Genomic DNA, 27207 nt, shown 5'->3' with positions numbered 1-27207 from the left:
GCAACATCTTGGGGGGCAGTTGTCTTGATCAGAGAAAAAATTTCAGCAGGGCAGGTCTGCACAGGGTGAATTTTCATTTGGTTGGTGTGATTGCCTAGGGAAAGCCATTACTTCTGTTCTAGTGCGAGGTAGATATTAAGGGCTGGAAGGAACCTGGGTCGGGATGGCATAAACAAATAGTTGGGGCCAGGAGCTAACCAAAAGTGTTAAACACCATGCCAGGAGGCAAAATTGGAACCCTGTGATTAAGTCCACAGACTTGAGTTAGTCAGACTCCAGGCTGGCACGGAGGAACTTCAGGCATAATGTTTTAAAGCATCAGGCAGGAAACAACTGCTGGAGCTAGCTGCCCTCCAGTCTTCTGGAAAACCACCTTCATTTCCAGGAGAAAAGAAGTGACATGTGCCAGATGTATGCGAGACTCTGCATTAGTAAATTAACAGGGCTATAACACTCAGGCTGGTGCTGCCTCCTTTAATTGCCTGATGTGCATACGGAATGCCAAATGATGTTCTCTGAAGGAAACGGAATGCAGATTATGCTCTGCAGCTCTTTGCACTATTGGTTAGCTGGTACCTATCATGCTGAACATCAGGAACTCAGTCCACAAGAGGTGAAGGGGCTGCTACTTGTGTAATTCAGGTGCATGCCAGCCCAAGTCTGCAAAGTTGTGACAGTAGAGTAAGCTGTTGACCTTTTTCTAGCATCGTGTCTTGGACTTGTCATTCTTCTTTCTGAGACCTCATTTACAATACCTTTTGAATTGGAAATAATTGTAAAGGAGGACCATGCCTGCTTTTATCTTTTATGCCCTTACCCAGGGACAAACCTATTTAAAAAAGAATAATGAAATTCCTCCACCACCACTGCTCCACATTGCTGTAGTGTAGCAATGGTTCAAACTACCTTAGTTACCTTAGAGTAATTCCCCCAGGCACATAAATGGTGTGTGTATGCACGCACACACTCACGTGCACACATTTGGAGCTGAGTAGTTGAGAACAGAACTAGGCAATATATTGCAGTGGTGTAAAGTACGATGTGTGGAAGGATTTGACTGGGATCTCCTCCCTATAGTTCAAGTGTGAGTGTTTCTTAAGCAATGATTCATTCCTGGCTGTCTTAGGACCACAGAAATAAAATACAATAGGAAGTAATCAATGTGACTCTTCATTGGGCTGCCCTGCATTGCCCTTCGTGCTCCCCTCCCCCCCCTTTTTTTTTTCTCTATTTTGTTCCCCACCCACCTTGCTTTCCCCTCATTTGTAGTGCAAGTAATATGCTCACTACATGATAAATATCTTACCCTGAGTTCATTTTTTCTGATGACTTGAACCTCCTGGCTTTATCATCCTACCCGCTGGAGCAGAGACAACCAACTTCTTTGTGATGCCATTGGCTTCACATCATCTTCTGCAGCTGCACGTAGTGTGGTGAGCCCCAGATGAAAGCAACTAAGAGCCTGTAGCTCTGTTCTGTGGGGAGACTGGGGCAGTTTAGTGTGGTATGTTTTAGTTCAAATAACACTTCTCTCCTGCAACTCCCCGCCCTTTATTCTTTCTTGAACAAGGATATCAGTAGAGGTAATGGGTTGTTTTTTTCTGATGCACATAAGCAGCTGAAGTGTTCCTAGAGTGCCATGAATAGTTTAGACCTACCGTCTCGCTGCTTGTGTCTCTTCTTTCAGGGTCGTTTCCAGCAGAAGTTCTTTTATATTAACATATTCTGGAATCAGTGACTGCTGGACTCATACAGACCCTTGTGAGGGATTTTAAACAAGTTATTTACCTCTGTGACACGCTTAATTAAATTGAGTTTGTGGAGGTAATGGTTTGCATTGTGCCGTGGCGATGCCCGACACTCTGACTGTAGATATCAGCTATAGGTTTTCTGCCAGGCTGCGTGTGAATCCCTTGGTGCAACAAGCATGGTGTAGAGTTGAAGTCTCTTTGGTGGCCAGGAGCCTGGTATGCTTTCATATCACCTCCCTTCCTTCCCTGGAGAGAGAAATACGGTAAATGATGCTTTCAGACCCAGGCTCCAGCATAGACCATCTTCTGTAGCGACGGTGACAGACAGCTTCCTAAATAACTGCCGCAGCAAAGCTCAGTTGGTGATCAGAGGGAGATGAGGTGGATTTGCTTTTCTCCATTTGGAAAGCCTTTTCCACGTGTTTCTGCTGTTCCCAATAAAGACAGTATGTGCCGGTCCAGGTTTGCTGAGCCGGGGCTGAGTTCGCTGGTGTGTCCCAGCTGCTTTGCTGTGCTCTGGTCAATGCAAACCAGCTGCAGGTCTGGTTTAACTCAAGCCAGGTTTATGGTTGGTTTGCATCACCCGAGCAGCGTAAAGTACCTGAAGCGTGCCAGCTAATCTGGCCTATTGGTGAACCATTATAAATGGCTTGTTTTTCTTCATGTTCTTTGCATGTAACTTTTATTTATAGTTAAAACCCATAGAAATTGGGTAGATCATATCACTAAAAGACAGGTTTTGTGTCCTAAGGTCTATAGAATTAGAGGTTTTTTTAAGCCAGAGATTTTCTTCTGAACTGAAATGAAATTATCGAATTACACATCGCTTCTCTGCACTTGTCTGGTATGGATTTCTTTTAAGTTACGCGAAGATTACGGTTGCCTGTTCTTATTATGAGATGAAATAATCATTAGGCTGGGATCTAAAAGAACAGACTTTGTAAGTTTTCTTTTGCAAAATACGGGCTTGGCTTTTATTCCACCTGCAGTCGTTTTCTTCTAGTTTGCTGAGAATGTATGTGATATTTGTGTCATTACCAATATTGTCTGTAACTTTCTGATTGAAAACACTGTAGATTTTGAGAGAGGAGGGAAATCAGCCAACTGTGATTGTTTTTCTCTTTATAGTAAAATATATAGCTGAAATAATTTATCTACCTTGATTAGCATGACGACTGTTCAAAACATGCTACAAAGAATCAGGAATTGTATTGCTTCTTGTATAGCAATAATTTGTTTCAGTTGTTCTGAGGATCTAACAGTGTCGAATGTGACAGGCGTTTTTAGCAGACAGTGCTATGCAATGGAAGAATAACGAAGTGTCATTACAGCTGTACTTCGTGTGTAGCCACGCTTTTTTCACAACTTGTGATTTTTTGCTCTTCACATAGAAATCTTCTTGTATAAAAATCATGGGATGATTGTTATTATTATTATTTTTATTTTTAATTTCTTTCTGGATAACCGTATTGGCATTTGAGTCAGAAATTGCATTCCTCTAATCAGCTGTGTATTGGAAGAAAACATGACAGAATTTGCAAAGTTTTTCTGGACTTGGAGGCAAAACACTGAAGAATTAATTACCGACTCGTATTAATTAAGATAACAATGCAAAACCCTTCATTAGAAGCATAGGAAAAGTTCTTCCTTGGTCCTTGGAGAGAATATTATATGCAAGCCCTGTTGTGGGGGTTGCAAGGTGTCACTGGAATTTATATGCATTACTTGTCTAATTGCAGTAAATGTAGCATGTCCAGATAGGTTTAAAAGTTGGATGGCTGTTTGTTACTTGCTGGAAATCACTTGAAACCTTGCTACTCAGAGGCAGCTGTTCACAGGTCCTTCACCTCTCCCCAGAGATAGCTGGAAGACTCTGTTGTTGGACCCTGTCTTTTATGGCAGAAGCAGTAAACATGACAGGTTGTTTGGGAGCCATCTGTTTTAAAATGGTTGCTGCTTTGTATGCAGTAATGAACTTGAGATCAGTTTTCTGTCTGTCTTCATAGTAACAGCCTTGTTTGGTGTCACAACAGGTGGAAGTTGATGGGATGAAACTAAACGTGACCAGCGAGTGGAACCTGGCTTCACCCTTACTGTCTGTCACCATTGATGGCACTCAGAGGACTATACAGGTAAACTCTCCAACGCTTCATGTGTAGAGCTGGGACAGCCAGAAGCCTTTGAGTATACAAATAATACTCATAGGTGGGGGTCTAAACTTGCTGCATCATAAAATAAAATTATGTTACGTTGTGCAAATAACATCGTCTTTCTACTTTGAACACATCTCAAGCTTCAGCGGAGCGAGCTTGTCTCAGACTTGCTCACCTAGAGTTTTGAACCCCTTTCACTTGAAGAGAAGTTTATTGGTTTAGCCAGAAATGTAGCCTGGTTTCTAGGATCTCTTTACTCAATGGCTGCAAGAAGATGCAGTTCCTTATTAACTTAAAGAGCAGATTCCTGTTACAAAAAGGTGGGGTTGATTCCCCTCCTCATGTTTGCATTGCATGGTTTTTCTGATTTTGGGGATTGAAACTCACAGGACAGCACATCTCCCATGTGACATGTTTTTGTAAATGCTTTTATGAAATATGGTAAGTTCACAACTTGAAAAGAAATATGTAGAAGTCATCCTAAATCTATTTATTTCTGAGAAGCGGTCTAAAAAGATTAACACACATTGTTCATTCTGACCAGTAATGTGTTTGAAAACAACTCCAAACAAAAGGGTGTGCCTTTAACTGCCATGCAAATTTTTGAGGGCAATGTGGGGGTCAGGAGTGTTATGTTTTTTGAGTAATTTTTCAGTTGTAAATATCTATTGATCCTGAAAGTAGTGAAAGGAAAGAAACCAAAACAAACCCCAAAAGAACAACAAACACACACACATACACACAAACAAACAAACAGAACATTTTGAGGTTTTAAAAAGTATTTCTGTACATTTACAAAATAAACAAAGTTCATGTTTATCAGTGGTTCAGTGGTCAGATTGCTGATAATTTACAGTGACATGATTTATTTTTTTTTTCATTTTCATCCCTGGTAAATTAACCAAATGGAAATATTGGTTTTGCTGTGATGGAACTTAAAAGACCACAACTTCAAGATAAATAGTACTGTATCTTTCAAGGGTAGTATTGGCTGAGAGTGACATTTTCGTAATGTGCCCAAGTAAGTTCTGGGCTTCAGTTTTGTAGATTCCTTGGAAGGCTGATGCCAGGCTTGTGTGTATCTAAAGTGATTTTGGGACTTGTGTGTGTCTAAAGTAATTTTGTCCTGTAAAGTGTATTTGTATAGTTTAATACTGGCCAGTTGGCTGTTCTTTTAGAAATGAAATTTCTAATTGGGAAACAATACTGATGTATGAACATACAAAATCTGTCTAGGAGAAAAACATTGTGTTTAGAACAGATAACTGTGTATATGGCAAACTGTATAATGTCTATATAACTGGATAGAGGACTTCATATACTAATAGCAGTAGGGCCAGTAAACAAAAAGTGTAATATTTGAACTGGCACATAAAATTAGAATCAAATTAATGCTCATCAGATTTGAACATGCTTTCTCCTGGAGCTTAGCCTGGAGTAGTGCTGCTTGTGATCCCCAAGTATGACCAAGCTGTATGAGATACTGCGGGGCTCGCCACAGCAACAGTGAGCTGGCTGCTTGGTATCTATTCAGTAGAATGTGGAATAAGCACATATGTTGTTTCTTTCTCAGATGTTATCTATAAGTCTTTGCTTTTAGCAAAGAAACCCAGAAGCTTGAAAAGTTATTAATCTTTTAGTGTATGTATGTAAATTTATGAGAACCTTAAACTTGACCTCTGGTATCTGCTCACTGGAATCTAAATTGGTTTTTTGGTTATATATTTCTTTCGACTTGCCCTGCTGCAAGAACCAAATTAGACAAGTGTATTCCTGTAGGTCAATTTGTCTCCAAAAGCAATTGACCTCTGAGTCTTGAAGTATCTTCTTTTAGCAAGACTTAGCCCTAGAGCCATTTAAGCAACAAATATGGATGAATCGAATAATTCCAGCTGTGCTTTATTAATTTTCAGCCAATCTAATTTTTCTTCATAGTTGGTTTCATTCTTCTAAATTTGCTCAACCAAATACAGTCTTTGTGAACATTGTATTTCTTTGAAGGTTTGATTTATGCACCTTCAGCTCGATCCTGCAGTCTGGCCCCAATCCAGCAAAGCACTTAAGCATAGAAGCAGGAAATAAATAATTTTAAAATGTTTTGGTTTAAAATGTATTTATGTAAATTATAGTCTAGACATTCAAATTGTTGCATATCTGTCGCACATTTAAAAATAAGTAATTAAGCATGTTCCTGTATTTCCCCTCCTCTGCTGAAGGCTCAATGTGCGTTAGAGGAAAGCAGCGCGCCAACTCTGCCACAGAGTTAAGAAGGCCTACAAGTTTCTTAAAAAACAGTTTCTCTAAGGCTGTTTTTAGGGTATGGGACCTGGGAATACACCTGAGTGCCTGAGGAGAGGTAGATGCTCTGGTCGCAGTCTGTCTGGGGCATATCGGGGCACTATTAGGATGTGTGGCAGCCCCCTGCCTCCCGCTTTTGTTTCCTTTGCAAGGAAGCCCATCTGTGTGCAGCAGATGGGCGCTGCGGAGTGCCTGGCCAGGTCCCCAGATGATAGAGGGGCCAAAACCCTGGAGTATACACTGCAGGTCCGTTTGGCTGCAACCTAAGGGGCTCCAAAATCTCTGCTTTGGAAATCCATAGGATGCTATAGAAGGTGATAAACCAATGAAAACTTGGGATGGTTTGAGCAGGAGATTTCCGAGATACATCCTCCAGGGAAGAGGTTGTGAGCAGACCCCATAGCATTTCTTAAAGCATGCAGATCCCCTCATGGTTTGTTGTTGTTTTCAGTAACTCTTCAGCTAATCACAGTTTCTCAGAATTTTCTCCACTTATGACTAGACTCTACCTCTCATTTGGAGAAGCTGAATTTAACATGCTGTGAAGTGTAGGGTTTGTTCACCAAGCAAATTAAACTTTTGTATGCAGAAATATACTGTACTGTTCCAAAGGTGCTAGTGGCTACTGGCTGAGAATCTGACTTAGGCCTATCTGTGAATTTGGAAACTGCCTTTGCTGGAAGTCAGAGAAGTAACTACAGGCGGGCAGTTAGAAATATGTACTCCTGAGCAGTCAGGTTAGAAGGGATTGGCTGTTAGTGATTGAAAATGCTTATTTAAAATGCATTTATCTATAAAACTTGATTTGATGCAACCTTTTGGGCAATATTTAGAGTGAAAATAAATAACTGAGGTACTTAATGATTCCTGTAAAAAGCATGCAGAAAAGAGGAGATTGGTTGAGTTGTGGAAAAGAACTTCAGGGTCTCCAGTGAAAATTGGAAGGGCAAGTGGGGGTTCAAAATAGTATCTCGAAAAGTAGCAACATTTGGAAGAAAGGCAGCAGGCATATTTGGGGAGAATGAGGGCATTCTTCTCCCCCATCTCTGTTCCCTGTAGAGTGCGAGGCCTGTGCCTGCAGAAGTTGTCATCTGTGACTTCTCTCGCCCTGTGTGTATGAACTGGGGAGCGGGTGGAAGGAGAGAAGAGAATAAGCTGCCTTTTCTGTAGAGCTGGACATCTCATTTTCTTTCCTTATATGAACCAGAATCCAAGGGGACCTGAACATAAACCAGGGAATCCGTGAAGTCCAGTTGATGGACTTGAACCTAACTGTAAGCCTGTCCTTACTACAGTCAGGTTGCAAATAGGTGCCTATAGGAGTAGGAAGATCAGATATCTGATCAGAGAGTGGGTGTCCCAAGGGAAAAAACAATCCGCATAGGAGATCCTCGAGCCCTCTTTGCTTTGGCACCACTTGTGTTTGGGCAAGTTCTCAAAAACCACCCCACTGACCATTCAAATTCTGAGGCTGCTCTATAGCAACACCACATGGACAACTTTTGCAAATTCCTTATTGCTATTATAGAATCGTAGAATGGTTTGAGTTGGAAGGGACATTAAAGATCGTAAAGTTCCAACCCCCTGCCATGGGCAGGGACACCCTCCACAAGACCAGGATGCTCAAGGCCCCATCCAACCTGGCTTTGAACACTGCCAGGGAGGGGGCAGCAACAGGTTCTCTGGCCAACCTGTGCCAGGGCCTCACCACCCTCATAGTAAAGTATTTCCTAATACCAAATCTAAATCTACCCCCTTCCAATTTAAAACCATTCCTCCTTGTCCTGTCACTCCATTCCCTTGTAAACAGTCCCTCTCCAGCTTTCCTGTAGGCCCCTTTAGGTACTGGAAGGCCGCTGTAAGACCTCCCCAGAGCCTTCTCTTCTCCTGGCTGAAATGCTCTGCCAAGTGTTCAACCCATTCTTATATACCATTTACTTGCAGACAGCTCACTATAGCAAAAGGTTTCTGAGCCAGAATAAATTGTCTGTTTTGCCAACGCTGTTGTATCTCTTTGTTGTATCGTATGCACCCAGCCTTTCCACTGGCATATTGTCAGCCCACACTGGTTTCACAGCTCTGCTGTCGTGCTGCAATGAAACCTCCCACCCTCTAAAGGTAATGCAGGCGCTCTGCCTGGAGCCTGGGAAACTCTTGGTGGCTTTTGGCAGCTTCAGCAAAGCAGTTTTACAACGGCACTGGCAATGCCTTCTCTTGGTATTTCCTGGCTTTCAGAGGATTGGTCCCTGCTGAACGGAAGCTCTGTAGGGTATAGATGGAACTCAATTGGACAAGGTCCTGAGCAGCTCCGTATTACTGTGGCATTAGCCTTGCTTTGACAGGGAACGTTGACTACCTCATTTCCAGAGGTCCTTTCCAGCCCAACTGTTCTGTGACTGTTCAACATCCCAAACTCTACGGCAAAAAGGTTTTTATCAGTCACAGCAAGGTGTAATTAAGAGAGTAATGGAGTTACTAAAGAAGAATGTGGTCCTGTAAAGCTGAAATCATCAATCTTAAGCTTCAAGTGGTTTTGTGAATAAAATAGATAAAGATTTATCAGTGGAGTTTTCGCTACTTACAGTGTTACAGGGAATTCAGTGATAGCATCACTTATTACTTCTTGATTTAATTTATTTATTGCATCAACAATTGCAGCAGGAGGAGTATATTCTACATCCTGGGATATGACAAATTTAAGTGCTTCTCTGATACAATGTTTCTTTTGATTATTATTTTGGTTTATAAGAACAGAAACGAAAATGCTGTAGGTTATGAAGCCTTTGTTCCTGGGAAATGTCTGACATTCTGGGAAATGTCTGACAGGAGAACAAAGCCTGTGCCCAAGTATTCATTTCCTTCAACCCTGTGGAGACTTTTTTTCAAACATGTGTGATTTTAAAATTTTATTTTATTTTTTTGTTACAAGAATTACCTCTTTTCTTTTTTTTTTTTTTTACTGTTTTGAGACCTCAGATGTAATCTGTGATAATGATTACCCATTACTTCAGCACACTCATTTTCTTAAACCCTGAAAATTATTTCGGGAAGCTTTAGTGAGCAGTGCATGTGAAGACTGCTCACAGTCTGTTCTTTTAGTGCTGTGCAATTACTGCATGTACACACACTGTTGTCCTTTACCCAGGACTTCACAGTTAATTTTGCTAGGTCCTCTCTAAGAAGAGGAACACACAGTGATATGTAAACGTGTCAGACATTTGGATTTACTGTATACAGATTGCTTTTGGCCCGTATTGATTAATTAGTAGCTCACTGCCTGGCTTTGCATCAGCCTGTTCCACTTAGGGCTAACCTAGACAAACCTGGTGTAGATTTACACCGTGCTGTATAGACCTGAGCAGCCGGACTGAGACTGTGCCCTTTGGCTTTGGGACCAGGCACCAGTTGGTGGCCCTCTGTTATTTACCAGTATAGAAACCCAGGCTGCCCGTGTTTTGCTGTTGGCTTCTCCAGCCATAGTCACGTGAGAAGACAGAGCTTGGCCTTGAAACTCCAAAAATGATCAGTGGATAATTGCTGTGGCAGTGTCCTGTGGCTTCATTTGAATTCCTCCTAGTTCCTGGAGTGGAAGAGACTGTGAGCAGTTGATCCTTACCCACTGTGTCCATGCTGCCCTTACCCTCACTGGGTTGCCTCTCTTCAGTGGCCCAGCGCCATTCCTTGCGGAGAAGCCTGTTGTCGTGTCGGTGTTGCTCTCTGAACACCTTCCATTTCTGTTGCTTCCTTTCTGGGCTGTGAGGACCAGAACTGTGCACAGTGTTAAAAGCATGAGCAAAGCTTAGGCTTCCATCATAACTTAATGGAGTTCACAGATTTGTTATTGGTTCTTGTTAACAATGCCAAATGTTTCCTTTGGCTTTTTTTGACCAAAACTGAGCATGGAACTGTTGTTCTATTGAATTACCACTTCTGGTTGGTAATGGCTAGGGAAGGGGGGGGAGGGAAACCATGTAGGCAAGGAACAAGAACCAACCAACCTCTTGGCAAGGAGGCTTTGTCAGGAACCTTTGAAGCTGTACCACATTCTGAATCATGGATTTTGAGGTCCTGGTGTAAGCTTTGGCAAACAACATCACTGTTCTTGTGGGTGGAGATGGATCTCTGAAAGGATTAGAAACAGAGAAAAGTCATAGAGGGAATTCTGGAACTTCATGAGCATGATAGATGCAATGTATGTTTCCTAGGTGTACTTGGAAAGCCCTGAGGGATTTGCTTTAGATGATTAGATAATTCACAAAATTTTAGGGTTTGCAAGGGACCTTCAGAGACCATAGAGTCCAAGCTCCCCTCCCGAAGCAAGTTCCCTAGAACAGGTTGCACAGGTAATAATACAACTTGCTGAGTTTGTGAAAGGTTCTGTACAAGAAAAGTAGTAATTGTAGCACTTAGGTTTCATCCTTTGATCATGGGTGATCTAAGGAAGGAGTGAGACTTCTTCCAGGCATTGTAGGAAGAGGCAAGCTTTAATAAAGCTGGTCTTTTTGCAGCTTCTTGCTGTAATTGCCAATAATGCATATTAAAACAAATATTGCAATCATGGCTTCATTGACATGGATGTTGGTAAAAATTTTTTTTAATAATTAATTTTTAAAATGAGCCCTGAATACATGTGTGCCTGTGACAGCAGCATGCCCAGCTCCTGAGTCATGAAGCCTTAAAAATGTCATAACAGAGTATTTGAATTTTTTTCTGCTTTAAATAGCAAGTCCCTGAGTCTCATGAGTGGTCTGCAATCTGTGTGAAATCAGTTGAACTCAAGGCTGAGTCCACACTCTTGTCTGTGGTTTGAATGGGGAATGTGTGAAGAAGGGGAGGGGGAAAGGCAAGGAAATAAAAGATCACAGAACCACAGATTATCGGGGGCTTTTTAAATGGAGCAGCAGAAGCAAAAAGCCCGTAGCACCACCCTTACTGGTCCTGTCATGGGAATATGGAAATGTTTTTTCTTTTCAGCTGGGGAGGAAATGAGTGATCAACTGCTCTGCCCAATCAATCCCTCTGGAATTTATTGTCCACTTTTTAGAGAGGTCTCCCACAATAAAGCTCTATCTGCAAACAGCATACTTCTCCTTTTCTTTAACCTAATGGGATTAGTAGTATCCTGTGCTACTCAAGGGGTTAATCAAATCATGTTCATTGTCACAGCATCTTCTGCCATATTTTTTCCCAAAGGAGCTATAAATTTTAATAACAGACAATATTGAAGATGAATAACTATAAGAATTCTGTATGTGTCCAAAGACCAAAGCATTGTATTCCGTTGTTGACAGACATTATAATTTTATGATACCTTAATCTTGAAAGACAAGGAATGGTTCTCTTGAATATGGTAACACTTTTGGCGAGCAAAGGGGAAGGAAGAGGAGAGACATCAAAGACTGAGCAAGGACTATGGATCTTACAAAGAATCTGTCTCAGGGCAGGCATAAACATTACCAGATCTATGATTATATGGCAGTGTATTACCTGCACACAGTCCCCTTGCAAGAACAAAACATATTACAGCACGTCAAAACAAGGGTCAAGTTTCTAAAAGTGTTATTTTGTGATTTAATGTAGTAACAGCAGAAATTCAGAACTCTTCATTATTGTAAGTAATTGTAAATAGCTGGAAATATTGGGATGGAGTAAATGTCATTTAGATTCTTTCTTTATGAACACCAAATAGTCGTTCCACTGGGTTTTGGGGAGGTTTTTTGTTTGTTTTGAAGGAGTCCATGAGCATTCTTAGAAGATGTTCTGTGTATATAAAAGAGCAGTACTGCAGTGGTATTATTATTAAATGTATGCATGTTGAAAGCTTGGCAAAAAGAAGGAACCCAAGTAATAGTAATTTTGTATATCACCTAAAGAAATACTGGAGAGGATCTGTGCTTCCGTTTTCCTCTTCATGGGAGGACAGAAATTCCTAAGCCACCTACTGTAATTAAATCCCAGGCATTCAGAGAATGGTGGTTCTTTTAAAAGTAGTACTGTGGTGCCTCAGCCTCTCACAAAGGTGCAGGTGCAGTTTCTCTGTGTAGGCTGATGGCCTGTAAGCCATTCACACTGTTTTTAACATCTGTATTTGTACTATTTGGGAACAGATTCCATTTAGTCCCTGGGAAAGGACCGTGAGCTTGCAACAGGTGCTGGGGGAGGCTAGTGTCTCAGCATCCTGGCAGGATCCTTTTGAAAGGGAAAGACTACTTTGGCACAGTACCATTTATGGCAGTCTTAGGCACCTTTCACATGTCAAAATGTTTCATGCGCAGCGGTACTTGATCATCTGGATCCCCACTGAGTGGCTGCTGCCCTTGTAAGAACCTGGAAAACCCGGACGCGCCCTGAAGAACTAGCGACTGAGGATTTATTTTCTATGAAGTGTAGTCTAAACCTGATAATGGCTGAGGGTAGAGCAGCACACACAATTGAGCTCTGTTTCCACCTGTAGGTTAATGCACCAAGGGGAGGAAATGATGGCATCACCAGTGGAGAACATGAGATTGTGACAAAAGTAGAGTTATCCCCTAAGTGGAAAGGCTTGTGAGGCTGCACAAGTCTGAATGTGTTGCACAGTTTAGACAGTCTCTAACTCTCAGTGACCAGAAAGCTTGGAGACATTGTTAGTCTGGGGTCTTGTCCCTAGACTGGGATTTTGCACAGTGGAAAGGGAGTGCTGAAATGAAGTTCTGCTTTCTGCAAAGGTTCCGGGAGGACAGGGGAAAAAGAGATGGATAAAGCCAAACCGATCCCCTTGTTTTGACAAGTTGATGACATCATGGCTTCACAGCTACTTCTGCAGCCTTCTCTTCTTCTCTTGCCCAACCATGGGACTCCAAAAATGGAAATGACATAGATGATGGAGCTTTCCTGATGTCCAAGATGTACCCTCATGTACACAAATCCGCATAGATGAGCCACTAGCAGATGAATCTGCTCTAACTTTATAAGGGCTTTTCCCCTGACTTGGGTTTTAATAAACCTGTCTGGGAATGATTCTGGCCTGTATTCTGCTAGGTTGAATCCTCAAGAGTTTCTAATTATTGACCAATAAGCAGGTAGCATTCTCTGTTTGAAATTCGTAGCATAAGATGTTCATAATTTCTGGTAAGTGAATCTGAAATGAAGCAATAGGGCCTGCAAGAACTTCTGCATTCTGAAAAGCAGCACCATGCTGGGAAATCAGTGTTTCACTCAAAATTTTATCTATAGCCTATTTATAGGTTTTCTGGGCTTGTTATTTTTTTGTTTTGTTCTGTATAGTCTGATACATGTTGTCTGACTGTTGATGTGGTCATGCCATGGCTTGAAAAAAGTTTAAAAAAATGTTGGCCAAGTGACATTCTGTACGTTTTCTGTAACAAAACAGTGTCCAGCTTTACTCCAAACAAATGAATGTGGTATGTAGTAGTTCAAGATAAATGCGTTTGAGAAGCTTGCATGTGTGTGTATATATATGATTTCCTTTGCCAGTTCATATTAATTATGATTTGACATGTTAATTTTTCATTTTCAAGCAAAGCAAAAAAACCAAAACCAACACAACCCAAAAAAAAACCTCAATTGCTTTTGGTCTGTTGGAGTTTCTTTGTTTTGGTATCGTCCTTTCCCCGCAGCTGCTCCCCTCCGGTAGCTTGGAGAGCCCAAGGTACCAAAAGATTTGTGGAAAACACTCTTGAGATCTTGTTTGTCATCTAATAACGCCGACGTGGGCTTAGAATCTCTTTCAATAATACACATTTTATGTTTGGCTGAGCTTCTTTATCCTTCTTCACGTAAAGGTTGTTAGCATTTTCATCTGCGAGCGCTCATCCACCGCAGGCTTAATGCAAAGCTGATTGTAACCCCACTGCATCTTGCGATGAATAGATCATTGATACCCAACTAAGTGGAAATAATTTTGTATGGCAAAGCAGAAGAATTTAAAGTCATATCACACGAACCTCTGGTAATTTACTGGGATTTACAGATTAAAATGCTTGTTTGTGAGCGGGCTGCGGTGCAGCAGACACTTAAAGATCAAACACAGTGCCTGTGGTTGCATACACTCGTCTGTTGGTACACGCGTGCGTGCGCGGTTTGTTTGCGTATACATAGCATATGCGGTGGAGCACGCTGTAACCTGCGTGTGTGTAAAAATACCTATAATATTTATGTAACACTCACACCCATCTGACAGCTTTGGGACTGCAGATGGGTTTTTGAAGTTGTGATTTTTTATTTTTTTATCCCCCCCCCCCCCCCCCCCCCCCCGATTTAATTTAGCTTGTTACTTTCTCCTAAGGAAAAGATTTGGACTTTTAACTCATATTATGCTAATTAAGTTAGTCTGAAGTTCTATCAGTTGACTCAAGCAGAAAAGCCTCAGTTATGTCTACGATCATGTAATTGATGCCAACAGTGTAATTTTACTGTATTGGCAGGTGAGCATACAGTAGCATTTTGTCTTTGTTCAGATGGTAGACTTCCCTTGCTTTTCCCTGTAAACCTCCTCGTAAATAATTTGCAATTTATTAGGAAAACAATGACAATGCATATAATTAGCTATTCTCTTTTGTTACCTCTATTTGATTACTTTCCTGCTATCACATGCAATATGAAACCATCTATTATGAGGTATAGAATATGTAAATATCTAACTTTACAAGAGAAACTGGAGACTGGGCCTTTTTCTAAAGAGGTGGAAAATAAAAGAATAATTGTTAACCATGTCCTTTCATTTTCTTGAAAACATCAATTACATTTACAAATCCCAGAAACACAAGCCCACCAGTGGAATAGAAATAACTCCTTTCAATATGCTTTAAAAAATCTAATCACATCTAACAGCTGAAATTTATTTACAACTGTAATTTGAAACATTAATTATGATAATGTGCCGACTTCTTTTGTAACATGGTTCTCAAAAGCCTGGCAGTTTTCTTTTTGGTCTTGATGTAACATATGTTTTGTGACTCAGAGAATTTCTCTACCTTCCTTTCTTTCATTCTTTTTTGTTGTTTGTTTTTTGAAATATACCCAGAAGGGAAATTTCTTTTTCACCTCTCTGTTAACTATTTTCCTCACCTTCCCCATTATTTATTGAGCTTTCCTCCCTCGCTGGCTGTTGATTCAAGAAGTGGATTGTAATGCCTTTACTGACTCTTAATGGTCTTGATGACTGAATGCAATGCTTTGCATTTTGGGCACAGCAAACAGCAGTGAGTATTTGTGATATTGCAACACCAGTGTGCTTCAGCAGCGTCAAGGCAGGAAAAAGGCTGCATATAGCTCTGTCTTGTCTTGAGGTTGTTACTTTAGAAGATGCTGCCTTGGTATATATGTATATTTGGCTTTATTAAATTGGACATTAATATATTTTTGAAAGGGCTTGGTTGTGATAGTGTATTTGGTTGTGAGTAAAGAGGATCTGTGTGAGGAAATACTATAATGATTTGGTTTTTAGCTCTGAAAAACGAGACAAGTTGTCAAGCTACCTGGCTTTACTTCGACAGCCTTTAAAGAAAATGACAAAAGGGCTCTTTTTTTTTCTGTTTTGTTTTGTTTTTCAAGTTGTGTTTTTCTGTGTGACAGGGAGATTAGCCAAAAAAATGGAATTTTTATTAGGACATGAAAAGGTCTCTAATGACCCTTGAAAGTGGACAAAAGGGTAGTACAATAAGTGACAGAACTCTAACAAGGGTGGAGGGCATTCCAGGAAAAAAAGAAATTAAATCCTTTAATTTTTTTCGGCTTGCCATTTTCTGACAGCTTATCAAGTGGTTGGGACTTGTTTGTTTTGGCATGTGGTTCATTCATTGTAGGCAGCCGGTACTTTGTTCTTCTTTGTGGTTTCCAAAACCTGATTGTGTTTATCCTAGGCTGTGGGAAAAGTGTATATTCCTGTTTCCTTTATAAAAGTAAACGTCAGGTTTTGTATGAAATTTTATTTCCCATATTTTCCATTCCATTAATCATTATTGTTGAAATATGTCAGGCTTTGGCACATCATCCTTTGTTTTCATATGATTGTACAGATTGCAGTGTCAGTGTGTGACCTGTTAAGTCAAAAAATAAGCATGTTTGGGCTGTAGTAATTACTATTTCATAAAGTATAGCTCATGAATAACCACTGTTACTGAAAAGGGATCGGGATTTAATTTATTACTATCAAAATTGTTTTGGGGGATATCTAGCTATTGTTGTTTAGGCCTTTCTCACTTAGTTTGGAGAAGACAAGAATAAAGGGAGCTGTGGTAATTGCTCTTCATGTACTTGTAGGTAGCTGTAAAAAGAAAGAAAATAATCTGGTTCCTATCTGTGGTGAAAAAGAGCCAATGTGCTGCATTTGCAGTAAGGGTTTTTAGGTAGGTATTAGGAAAAAGGACCTTCCTAATGATAAAGATGCTGAAAACTGGGTTAAATTGCTCATGGAGATGGTGAAATCTCTGCAGTGTGAATGGGTGATAGATACGCATCGTTTGAGAGTGACACTTGGTGGGTTTTGAGTCTGCTGGGGGTACTAGAGGAGATGTCTTGAGATAATTTTGCAGCCCTTTTCAAGGAGTCATCATCTTTAAAATGCTGAAGGTCTCTTTGCAGCTCTTTGTTTGCAATTTATACTCACCTTCTCAAATTTGTGCTTCTATACTCATAGGTACTCCTGGGGTTGCTTATTAGGGTTGTGTTCTCTGACCAGGGCCCTGGTGTTGGGTCTGTATGTGTTGTAATTTGACAGCAGAAAGAAAAAAGGGAGAAGAAACTTTTAACAGTGAAGGAGAAGACAATTCACAAGAAGAAAAAAAAATTGTGTGTTTTGCATATTTAGATTATGGATACTACTGTGTTAAATCAAAAACATATTTTCTTTTGTATTGTCTTGTGGCTGACAAGGTAATATTTGAAGACTGTTTAATAACTTCAATCAACTCCTGAACCACAGTAGGTGACCAGACATTTCATAAGGTCATTTTTTTCCACTGTTTTCAGAGTAGCAGCATTGGAGGTTTGCATTTTAAAGAGAGATTAAAATGTCTCTCATTAGGAGAGAATGAAGCTAATACTAAATAGGAGTAACAGGAGTATAAAATCACAATGTTTGGAGATGGCAAAAGCCTCGTTATTCATGACATTCATCTTGCTGCAAGCCCAAGGTTGTTCTGTGTTTTACTGGACTGTGCTTGTTTTCATTGTTCTTCAGAAATCATTTGCATTGTGTTGACTGAAACAAAGTCAAAATCCGAGCTGAAGCACGAATTAGACTTCTAGTGCTGAAATTCTTGAAGGGTTATATTTTAACTGTTGTGTGTATAGCTTTGTGTACTCAGTAAGATTTGATTACTTTACAGGGATGTGACAGAAAGAAACAGGAATAGTTTCAAATTCTGGAGAGGCTTCTAATGATTTTTTTTACATCTTTTTTTTCCAGCGGCTTTCTCGGAGTGCCTCTGGAGATACAAGCATTCAGTTTCTAGGCACAGTGGTAAGTATGTGTAACTATTGTCAAAAGTTATGTTGATAGAAGGATGTAATCTAAGTAGAAGATAGGTATACAACACTGGCAGCACATTTATGCATGTATATGTGAAGGTTAGTATTACACGTCAATATTCTGAGCTTAACAGCAGCTGAATTTTAGGCAGATTTCTGAAGCTAACTTCCAGGATTTGCATTCCACATCTCTATTGATTCGAGTCTATCTCTGTTTCATTTACAAGGGATTTAAGAGTAACTGGATGTAGACCTGTAAGTTTATTGCAGGTTTGATCCACAACAGGAACAAATGCACTCTGCCTCACCACCTTAACTTTCTGATCTCTCTTGCTGCACCGTACCAAGTACCCTCATGTCCCAGAGGCAGGTCAGTAGCTGTCTTACAAAAAGACTCTGTAGTGATACCAGGTGTTCTGTAGTTCTCCCCAGATTTTGTTGGTTGGAGAGAAGTACGTTTAAAATCTTAATCAGATTTTACACTAATGGACAGAATTCACTCAAAGTAGATTTTTTTTGTCTACTATTATCTTGGGCAATCATGTATAATATGGAAACATAAGGTTTGTGTTAGGTAATGGAAACTTATAAACATACATGTGATTGAAGCAGCATCAAATTCCATGACTTGTGTGATTGAAATGCAGGAATAATTCTTCCAAGCTCTTTATGTATCTGAAAACAAAATAAAATGGAATCATCTTCTACAGTTGTCCTGATTGCTGCCAAAAGTTTTCCCTGTAGTAACATTAATAGTGAAAAGCTGGGGAATGAAATGTTCCCACTAGAACTGATATTGCACAGAAGTGTCAGGACTGTGTTTTGGACAAAAGTAGATTCAGATTGCATTCTACTTACTTATGATTAATTCTTGTACAAGTCATGTGAAGCCTTTTTTTTGCGGGGGGGTAATAACACAGGAAGAGTAAAGTTAACAGTACCTGTAGACTTGTTGCTTTTTAGAGATGAAAAGTCTCCCTAATATGTTTTTGCTTCTATAAATATATTTGTATATATATGTATATGTTTAATTGCCTTATTCAATATCAAGCAAAGTGGCAGTTATAAATAAGACGTTAAGTTTTATTCTTCACTGGAGTATTTGTACTGATGCTTCAGCTCTGGAGTTGCATCTTGTATATGTGAGAGTCTTGCTAGCTGGCTGATCTCATAGCCCTTCTGTGAGAAGCAAATAATGACTCCAAGTAGGTGAGATATAAACACAAGTGCAGCTTGATGATGATACTGAAAATATTTTAATCAGTCCCCTGTAAGTGGGTGCTGTAGCAGAGAAAAATGTCACTGTGTATTTAATGACATTAAACTTAAAATTTGTTGTTAAGTTAGATGAGAAAGTATTTTGTATTGACATGTTAGAAGTGCCCTAGAGCTCCTGCAGACTGGAACTCTTGTGCTGGGCCTTGTGCAACAGCAAAAGCAGACGAAAGAGGGTACGGTGTTGATGTGCTTTGAAAAATGGATGATGAAACAGCTGACGGATTACAATATGTATCAGATCTCACTAGCTCATGTGTGTTTATTGGATCCTGGTTGTTTTGGGAAATCAAGTATGTGATTACAACGAAAATTCTCGAGAGGATGGGAAAGAAAAGCCTGCAGTACTCCATCCACTGTTTTTTATTTAATATAAATTATGCACACATCTTGCTGATCAAACCCAGAGAGACAACCTCGGCGAGCGGGGTAGAGAAGCAGTAATGAAGGCTGCTTCCCAGGGTTTGCTCTGATACCAGTTTTCCCACAGAACCCAAGCTGGAGCCTGCACCTGTGTTCTCATCCATTCCTCTAGCCTCCTGTCCTTCTCCTTTCCCCCAAGCCCTTTCCTTTAATTAGTCCTTTGCTCCTTTAATGTCCTTCTGTGCTCTTCTGATTCCAGCTCAACCTTAGGTAATCATGGGGAAAGGAGGAGTTTTGTTTATAATCATGTCCTCTACAAATTCCCTATGTGTAATAGATCTACACAGTCTGTATGTCTGTATGTGCATATGTATGCATCTACAAATGTAGCTGTTCAGTTGAAGAAAAGAATTTAATCTTGAATGAAGGTCCTAGAAATACATTTTGGGCTCACCATTACATATCTCTTGTTGAACCTTTGCTAACACAGAAGTGCAATTAAGGTAGTGCTTGAAAATAATACACTCTTGGTTTCTCATTATTATTATACTGTTGTTATCAACATAATGAACACCTTGTGAAAATATTGCTCTGCTCTTTTTTTCATGGTAGAAAATGCTAGGGGGATAGCTTTGGGCACTCTCTGTTACTTTTGACGGGGGCAAATGTTGCCGGCACTTCAGCAGTGGCAGGCAGCATGGTGCTACTGAGCGAACACGCTGCTGACCTGTCCATCAGAACGTATTTTTAGAACCATCAGATCAGGAGCACAGCTCCCTGGCTTGTCAGGAGGGCATCAGCTTCGAGAAATAGCTTCACTTGATTTTTTTTTTTGACATTGGACAGTAGAAACAATTCCTGCCACTGGTTTTTGATGAAACACAAGCTCCTGCTTCAGGAGGCCAACTGATACTCAGAGAAGTGAAAGGTACTCTTCCCTACTAGAAACATCCTTCCTCTCCCAGTTAGGTGAAGGACAGGAAAAGCTGCTTTGCAACAGAAAGATGACAGTTTAACATGAATTCTACCGCATAACACGTGGTAAACACATGGACAGTAGGACAAATGTTTCTGTTAGTGTAGCAGCATATTTCTGTTGTTTCAGAGGAAAACAGAAAGAATCACATTGCTTTCTTCTCCAGTGAAATCACAGCTTTGAGTGCATGCTGTTAGCATCGTTCGGAGGTCTATGTGGATTTGTAGCAATATTCTTGCTGCTTTCTGATAGTGAGTGGAAAAGTTTTGCTACTCGAGCATTTATCTTCAAATTGTAGTGGGGTTTGCTTGTTTTCTCTGAATTGTTTTTCTGTAGAGGGTTCTGAGTATCAGATCTGGAGGTATTTCCATTGCTTCAGTCTCACCCCTGATGTAGTTCTTTTTGCCACCTTTGTTTTACAAAACACAGGAGTTTTTCTGTGGAGGCTTATGCTCTCATGTGATTACTGTTGGCCTGTTAATGCTCTGCTTGCTGCTCTTCGGCCTTTTTGCAGGCCCATTTAAAGTAGTCCTGAGACCCACTACCATGACTAGATCTGCAAACTCTAAGCCAAGGATGGTGGATTTAGGAAAACTAGCCTCAGGCTTTGGCTATGCTTTTTAGCAGAGTCAGCAGATGTTCTAGTACAGTAGTGATCACTACTAATGAAGTTAATGACTTTGTTCTTGAGCTACTTCCAGAAAAGCTGGGAAAAGGATGTTTCATGCACAGTCAGGATTATTAGTTATATATGTTGTTCATGAAGTTGGTCAGAAATGGAGAGCTTTACAGAAATGGTGTTACTCAAAATTTTTGCCTTTGCTGCCTGGTCTATTGCATATTCATCGTTTATATATTTAAGGTGACCCTAAGAGCTATTGGTCAATGTACTGACTTTGCTTCTCACTGCTTATTCCTCTTCCTGCTCTCTCTTGCCATAGAATCAGAATCACGGAATCACAGGGGTTGGGAGGGACCTCCAGAGATCATCGGGTCCAATCCCCCTGCCAAAGCAGGTTCCCTAGGTCAGGTCGCACAGGGAGGCGTCCAGGCGGGTCTTGAATATCTCCAGAGAAGGAGACTCCACAACCCCCCTGGACAGCCTGTGCCAGGGCTCTGTCGTCCTCACTGTGAGACAGTTCTTCCACATATTGGTGTGGAACTTCTTGTGCCCCAACTTGAGGCCATTGCCCCTTGTCCTGTCCCCACAGACCACTGAAAAGGGGCTGGCCATTTCCCCCTGTGTCCCACACTTCAGGTATTTATAAAGATTAATGAGGATCCATGAGTTGTCTGCTTTTGCTTTGAAAGCAAGCTTGCAACTTTCTGTTCCATTACTGAGTCTTACAGATTGTCCTGTGTGTTTATAATCTCATCAGTTTCCAGACAGCTTCCTCCTTTTTTTCTTTCATCCTGCATTCTTACAAAGACCGATTAAATAGCAACAAATATGGAAGCTTGGACTTGTATGAGTCCGATGTTGCTCACGATGACAAATGTTTAACAACCTGCTTCTTTCACCCTTGCCATTCTTAACAGGTTTTCTTTCTTTCTGCTTTTCTTTCTATATGTGACACCTCAGAAACGCTATACTGAGGATTTATGCAGGCTTTCAAACGTTGGTTGAAAACCTGCAGAGGTTACAAAGGTTGTATTTATTGGAATATGTAGAGTATTAACCACAAGAAAATAAATATAGTCCAGTAGGTGTTTATTTTGAAAGCTAATGTATTTTTTTTTAAAAAATGGGGGTTTTTTTACTCTTCCCTTTCACAAGCCTGAAGATGAAGGTCCCTGCTGATCTAAAGGGACTTCTGTTGTATAGATTTTAAGTTTTTTTCCTTTCTACCCAGCTTCAGAGGCATTGTGAACCACAGTCCTTCTCATAGTAAGAGCTGTCATCAGTGGTGTTTCGGTAGTGTGAAAGTTGTCACTAGGAAAAAAGTGAAGTCTCTTCTGGAAGTATTAAGTTCTGCAAGTCCCTTTTCAACATGGGCAGTGAGCATCCTGGCACTGGCTACAAGCTGCTGCAGTATGCTGCAGGGTGGGGTGGTAATTCACTTGTGAAAGTGATGATACTTTGGCCCACCAGGACTGGTCAGTGAGAATTGCTGCAGCTTCTGGATGGGGATGATGGGGTGCCACCACACAGCTGTATATGCTGTTCTCATTTCAACTCTTGTTAGATTATATGCTTTAAAACAGAGGGTATAGTTGAATATATTAAAGCTGTCCACTGGGGACAAGCTCAAAAGCACCTGAGAGATTTAGAAATACGGATGTTACAAAAAACCCCCATGTCCTAAAATCCCATAGATGATTTTGGGAATCTTGCTTGGGATTCCTTTGGAAAGATAAGTAAGAAAGCAGTTGGAAATCTGAATTTTGCTTCTGTCACTTAAAGGAAATCAGAATTGCCACAAGTTCCCAGAGAACAATTTCTTGTTGTCTTTGCCTGAGACCTCCATGAGTGAGAAGTGGTGGTGCCAAGGTGGAACTGAAGCTGGATATGAGCTTGTTGGATAGACAGTTGGCCGCTGCCAAATGCCCCTCAGCTAGAGCATAGACTTAGGTTGCTTGTTTCCTTAACGTAGCCTGTGCTCTTCAGAAGATTTGTGGAAACATATGTATGGTTCCTACAATACTTACAGGGAGTTGGACCTACCCACCTTTTCTTCAGATTGGGTTAAAATACTGTATCTGAGTGCCAATGGGGTAATTAGCTGGAATGAGGTGGGGATTGAGAGGCAGAAATCTGGATTGCAGGCACTACTTTCTTACAAAATCAAACTGGAAATGAGCTATTACATTTCAATTCTAATGTTTTGCTTTGTTTTTGTTAATTTTTAATCTTGACCTTTGCTGTTTTCTGTTTAAGTTTTAATTTGCAGAGAAAAAATGTGTGATAACATCACAAGTAGCTTAGAGTTCCCATGAACATCTTTAATGTTGGATTCTGTAGTGTGTGTGCTAGATGTGCTGTAGTAGTCTGTCCTTGTAATAAATTATGCCCCTTCTTCTTTTTCCATTTGCTTATTTCCAAGGAATGATTTCTGACTTTCTGTACTTCATTGAAGCAGTTTCCTTCTCACTGAGTTCAGTAATGCTTTGAGGAGAAGGACTGACCTTGATTGATTAGCCTGTTCCTTTTTGGAACACAAGTGGTTTCCTTCAGTAGACTAGGACTTACCAATGTTGAAATAATTATTGGTTGCTTTGCTTGGCCAAAGAAGTGTTGCTGGTTTTTAACTGTGTCAAGACTCTTCCATCACAGTGAAGATCTAGTGTTTTCTTCTGAAGATGATGCCTACTGCCAAGTAATAAACATATGTGTAGCCCGTGTTTTTAAACAGCTTTTTGATGGCTGCAACTTTGGCATGTACCCAGGAGCTGTTTAGGAGGTATTAATTTATATGGCTTTGAAGCTTAACCAGGGATCTTAATGAAACAAAGGCATGATGAAGTTAGTAAAGCTAATTTAAGTCTCCGAATGTAAATTTTAAATGAAGTTTTTATTGTTAATAAATACACTTTGTTTCTCATTAGTCTTCTAGGCTTCAGTGGTAATATCAGTAAAATAAACATGTTTTACAAAGATTTAACATTAAAAATGCTATTAATATGACCCTTGGTACGCCGGCACAATTAGATTTCAAAGCGAGCATTTAGGATGTAACAGCGATTAATGACAACCATCGAAAACAATTTTGAACTCCATCAGTTTAACTCAGGAGGGTAAACTTAATATGATAATTTATCTAGTTGAATTGTATCAGCTTAGCAGGAAAGTATGCAAATATGTGACCCTTACCTAGAATCTAAATGGATGCTGCGCTGATAGATTTATCAGTTCCATTAAAGAACTTTAGGGAACTTTGGAATTTCAGCAATTGTTCCCTTGGAGGCTGAAAACCAAACCTGATCTCATACTGGGACCATTCTGGTCTGCATATTTCCATAATTTGCCTTTGCTACTAATATGACAGCAAGACGCAAATAACTGTTTCTAATAATATCAAATGGAGTTGTGGAGGACAGCATTTTAATGCAGTAAAAGACCTCCCCGTGGGGTTGTTATTGCCACTATAGAACAGCAGTTACACAGTTGCAACAATAGTCTCTTAATTGATTCGTTTAATTAGCAAGAGATGAAGCTTGTGCTGCATCTTGTCATCTGTTATCATGGGGGCGGCTACAGAGAGAATCCTTGTGTTTGTCACTCTTTACGGTTGGGTTTAAGTAGAGGAAAAGGGAACTTCCAAACACGTTTCAGCCGTAGAGGTGAGTGCTGGTAAGAGTGTTCTGTGGGCACGCTTCCACTCAGGTTTTTTCAGCGTGTGGACATCCTCTGGTTGAAGAATTGTCACGGTCTCTGGAGTAGAATTTATGGCAAAGCATTGTTTTACTGCGGGGGGAAAAAAGTCTTAATCCAGCAATGCCAGGCATTCCTAACCTAAATATGCAAATCTAAGTATTACAGGAATGGTGGATTATTTGGCGCACCACTGTTGTAACAGTTGACTAGATTTACTTGGAAGAAATAGGGTCAGATTAGTGAAACGGGCCATCTGCCTCGTGATTGCTTTTTCGTGGCATTTTTGTTTCCAGGCTAGATAAACAATGAGTTACACGAGCACATGCTCCATGGTAGGAAGCACGTGTAAAAGAAGGGGCTTTCTTTGTGGTTGGTTTTCCCTGGAGTAGTTACGAATACAGGTAGAGTTCTGCGATTGCTTTTGGGAGTTGAAGTCATTTTTTATTCAGCTCTATTTTATTTAAATTTTAAGGGTATGTAAACAAATATATATTTTAAAGGCATGTGAATGTATCGTGAGCTTCAGTTCCAATTCCCCCCCCCCCCCTCCTTGGCTTAGTTTTGTCTTCTGTTCAAGGTTATCCTTCCTTATGGAAGGAAATATTTCTAGAGGAGTGTATATTTCTTGTTAAATGCTAATTAAGAAAATGAAGGTTACGTTGGCATCCTTCCACTGTCATAGCCCTGACCTAAAATCCAAGGATTTCTTACTAATCTGAAGTAAATTAGAAGGGGAAGCGAGTATTTCTGTGCATGTGAAGCACTTGAGATGTCTTCTCCAGTCCTAACTTTTTAAATGACTGTGCTGTGGGTTTTCTGTGCCTTTTTTGTTTGTTTCTGGGCTTTCCACTTGTGTGCTGCAGTGTAGGACATGCCATGTAATTTCAGAGTATGTTGTTGCTGTCAATCCCTGTAGCAAAGGGACAAGGTGCTGATAGAGAAGGCATCTTTTTTAGGACAATTTCAACAAAGATTTAGCACACTTATCATTAAAGATCCCATGGTGATTGCCACAAGATTCTGAGATGGCTTCATATTCTGAGAGTCTTGGCCAAAGTCCACTTTGTGTAATTACCTTCTGTCTGCACAAATCCCTGATGCAATTTTAGATGTGTTTGGTATTTTTTCACTTCCTGCCTTAAATAGTGAAAATATTGCCACACACTGCTCATAATTATGGTGGGTTGTGTCCTAAACTCAAATAGAAAGATTCCTTTAAATTACCTTTGTGAATTTGGCTTTCCCATTGTTAAAGCTCCGTAATACATGACAAAAGATGAGTAAACAGTAGGATACATAATTTAAATTCACAAACCGATGAAATAACTCTTAATTTTTTTTACTTTTCTGTTTCATTGTGTTTTGGCTGCCTATGACCTAAAATATTTCCACTACTAGTACTGTCAATGAGGAAAAGGCCAACTCTCAGACCATGTCAGAGGTCAAACTTAACACGCTGCGCGGTGCTTTGAAGCAGGTAGGAAGCCGGTGTGGGTCTTTAAGTGCTGTCATCATGTGCTCAGTTGGCTTTTCCTTGCATTCCATACTTTTTTGTTCCCACAACTGAAACCAGCGCCTGTGCATTTGTCTCTTAACTACAACTGGTTTCAGTTCCTCTTTCTGGTTGCCTTTCATGGACTCCAGAACATGTGTTGAACCATGTTGTCTTTAAAACGTTCTGCTTCTGTCTTGCCTCTTTTGATAGGATTTATTGCCTTACACATGAAGTTCAGTTCTCCCGTTTTCATCACCAAAGGCTTATATTAACTGTGTCATATGCCATGTCAAGTCTTCTTTTTCATGGTATTTCATTTGTTCTTTCGAGTAATCCCATCTTTTTTCTGCCATATTTATCTTTTCTAAGATTGCTTCTCTTGTGTGTTTCCTGCGTCAAGTTTTTTTTAGGCATACTTGAGGGGTATTTTTGCTAGAAAGATAGATCTATAGGTCGAGAAGAGAGGTATTACTATTAATCTGACATGTTGTTCTGTAAGTAGCATTTAGGAGAAGCATGAAGATAATAAACTATTAAAAAAATTGCTGTGCATCAGCAAGTCATACAGCTACTAGAGTTAACATAGAAATACTACAAGAGGGGAATACCAGGGACTCTTGAAAGACAAAAGTCTTTCCTTTTTCCCTGTTGCAACTTACATTATCTGGATCTGGTATATTTATTGCATGTAAAATCTAATGGTAGCTTTCAGACCAAATTTTTGAAGCTCTGCAGAATTTCCCAGTGTGCATTTATGACTCTATACAAATAATAGGATGCCGTGGTTTAACCCTGGCTGCCTGTGAAACTCCACACAGCTTGCTCGCTCCCCCCTCTGGTGGGATAGGGGAGAGAATCGGAAGAGTGAAAGTGAAGAAAACTCGTGGGTTGGTATAAAGACAGTTCAATAGGTAAAGCAAAAGATGTGCAAGCAAAGCAAGACAAGGAATTAATTCCCCACTTGTCACGGGCAGGCAGATGTTCAGCAGGAACAAGGCTCCATTGTGCCTAATGGTGCCCTGGGAAGACAAACGCCATTACTCCGAATGTCCCCTCTTCCTCCTCCTTCCCCCAGCTTTATGTACCAAGCATGATGTCACATGGTATGG

At 40.3% G+C, this 27207-nt stretch overlaps 1 protein-coding gene across 2 annotated transcripts in view; it reads left to right on the top strand.

Moving 5' to 3' along the window:
* PCCA (propionyl-CoA carboxylase subunit alpha) overlaps positions 1-27207 on the top strand; it is a 294840-nt gene that overhangs the window by 215157 nt on the left and 52476 nt on the right. For both annotated transcript variants that reach the window (XM_084279588.1, XM_084279587.1), the window contains exons 20-21: positions 3785-3883; positions 17613-17666. In XM_084279588.1, the coding sequence (XP_084135714.1) occupies positions 3785-3883; positions 17613-17666 (153 nt within the window). The remainder of the gene's footprint in view (positions 1-3784; positions 3884-17612; positions 17667-27207) is intronic.

This window comes from Gallinula chloropus (genome assembly GCF_964237585.1).
Source record: "Gallinula chloropus genome assembly, chromosome: 1".
NCBI classification, from domain to species: Eukaryota; Metazoa; Chordata; class Aves; order Gruiformes; family Rallidae; genus Gallinula; species Gallinula chloropus.
The sequence above is the reverse complement of the archived record's forward strand: the minus strand, read 5'-3'. Positions and strand labels throughout refer to the sequence as shown.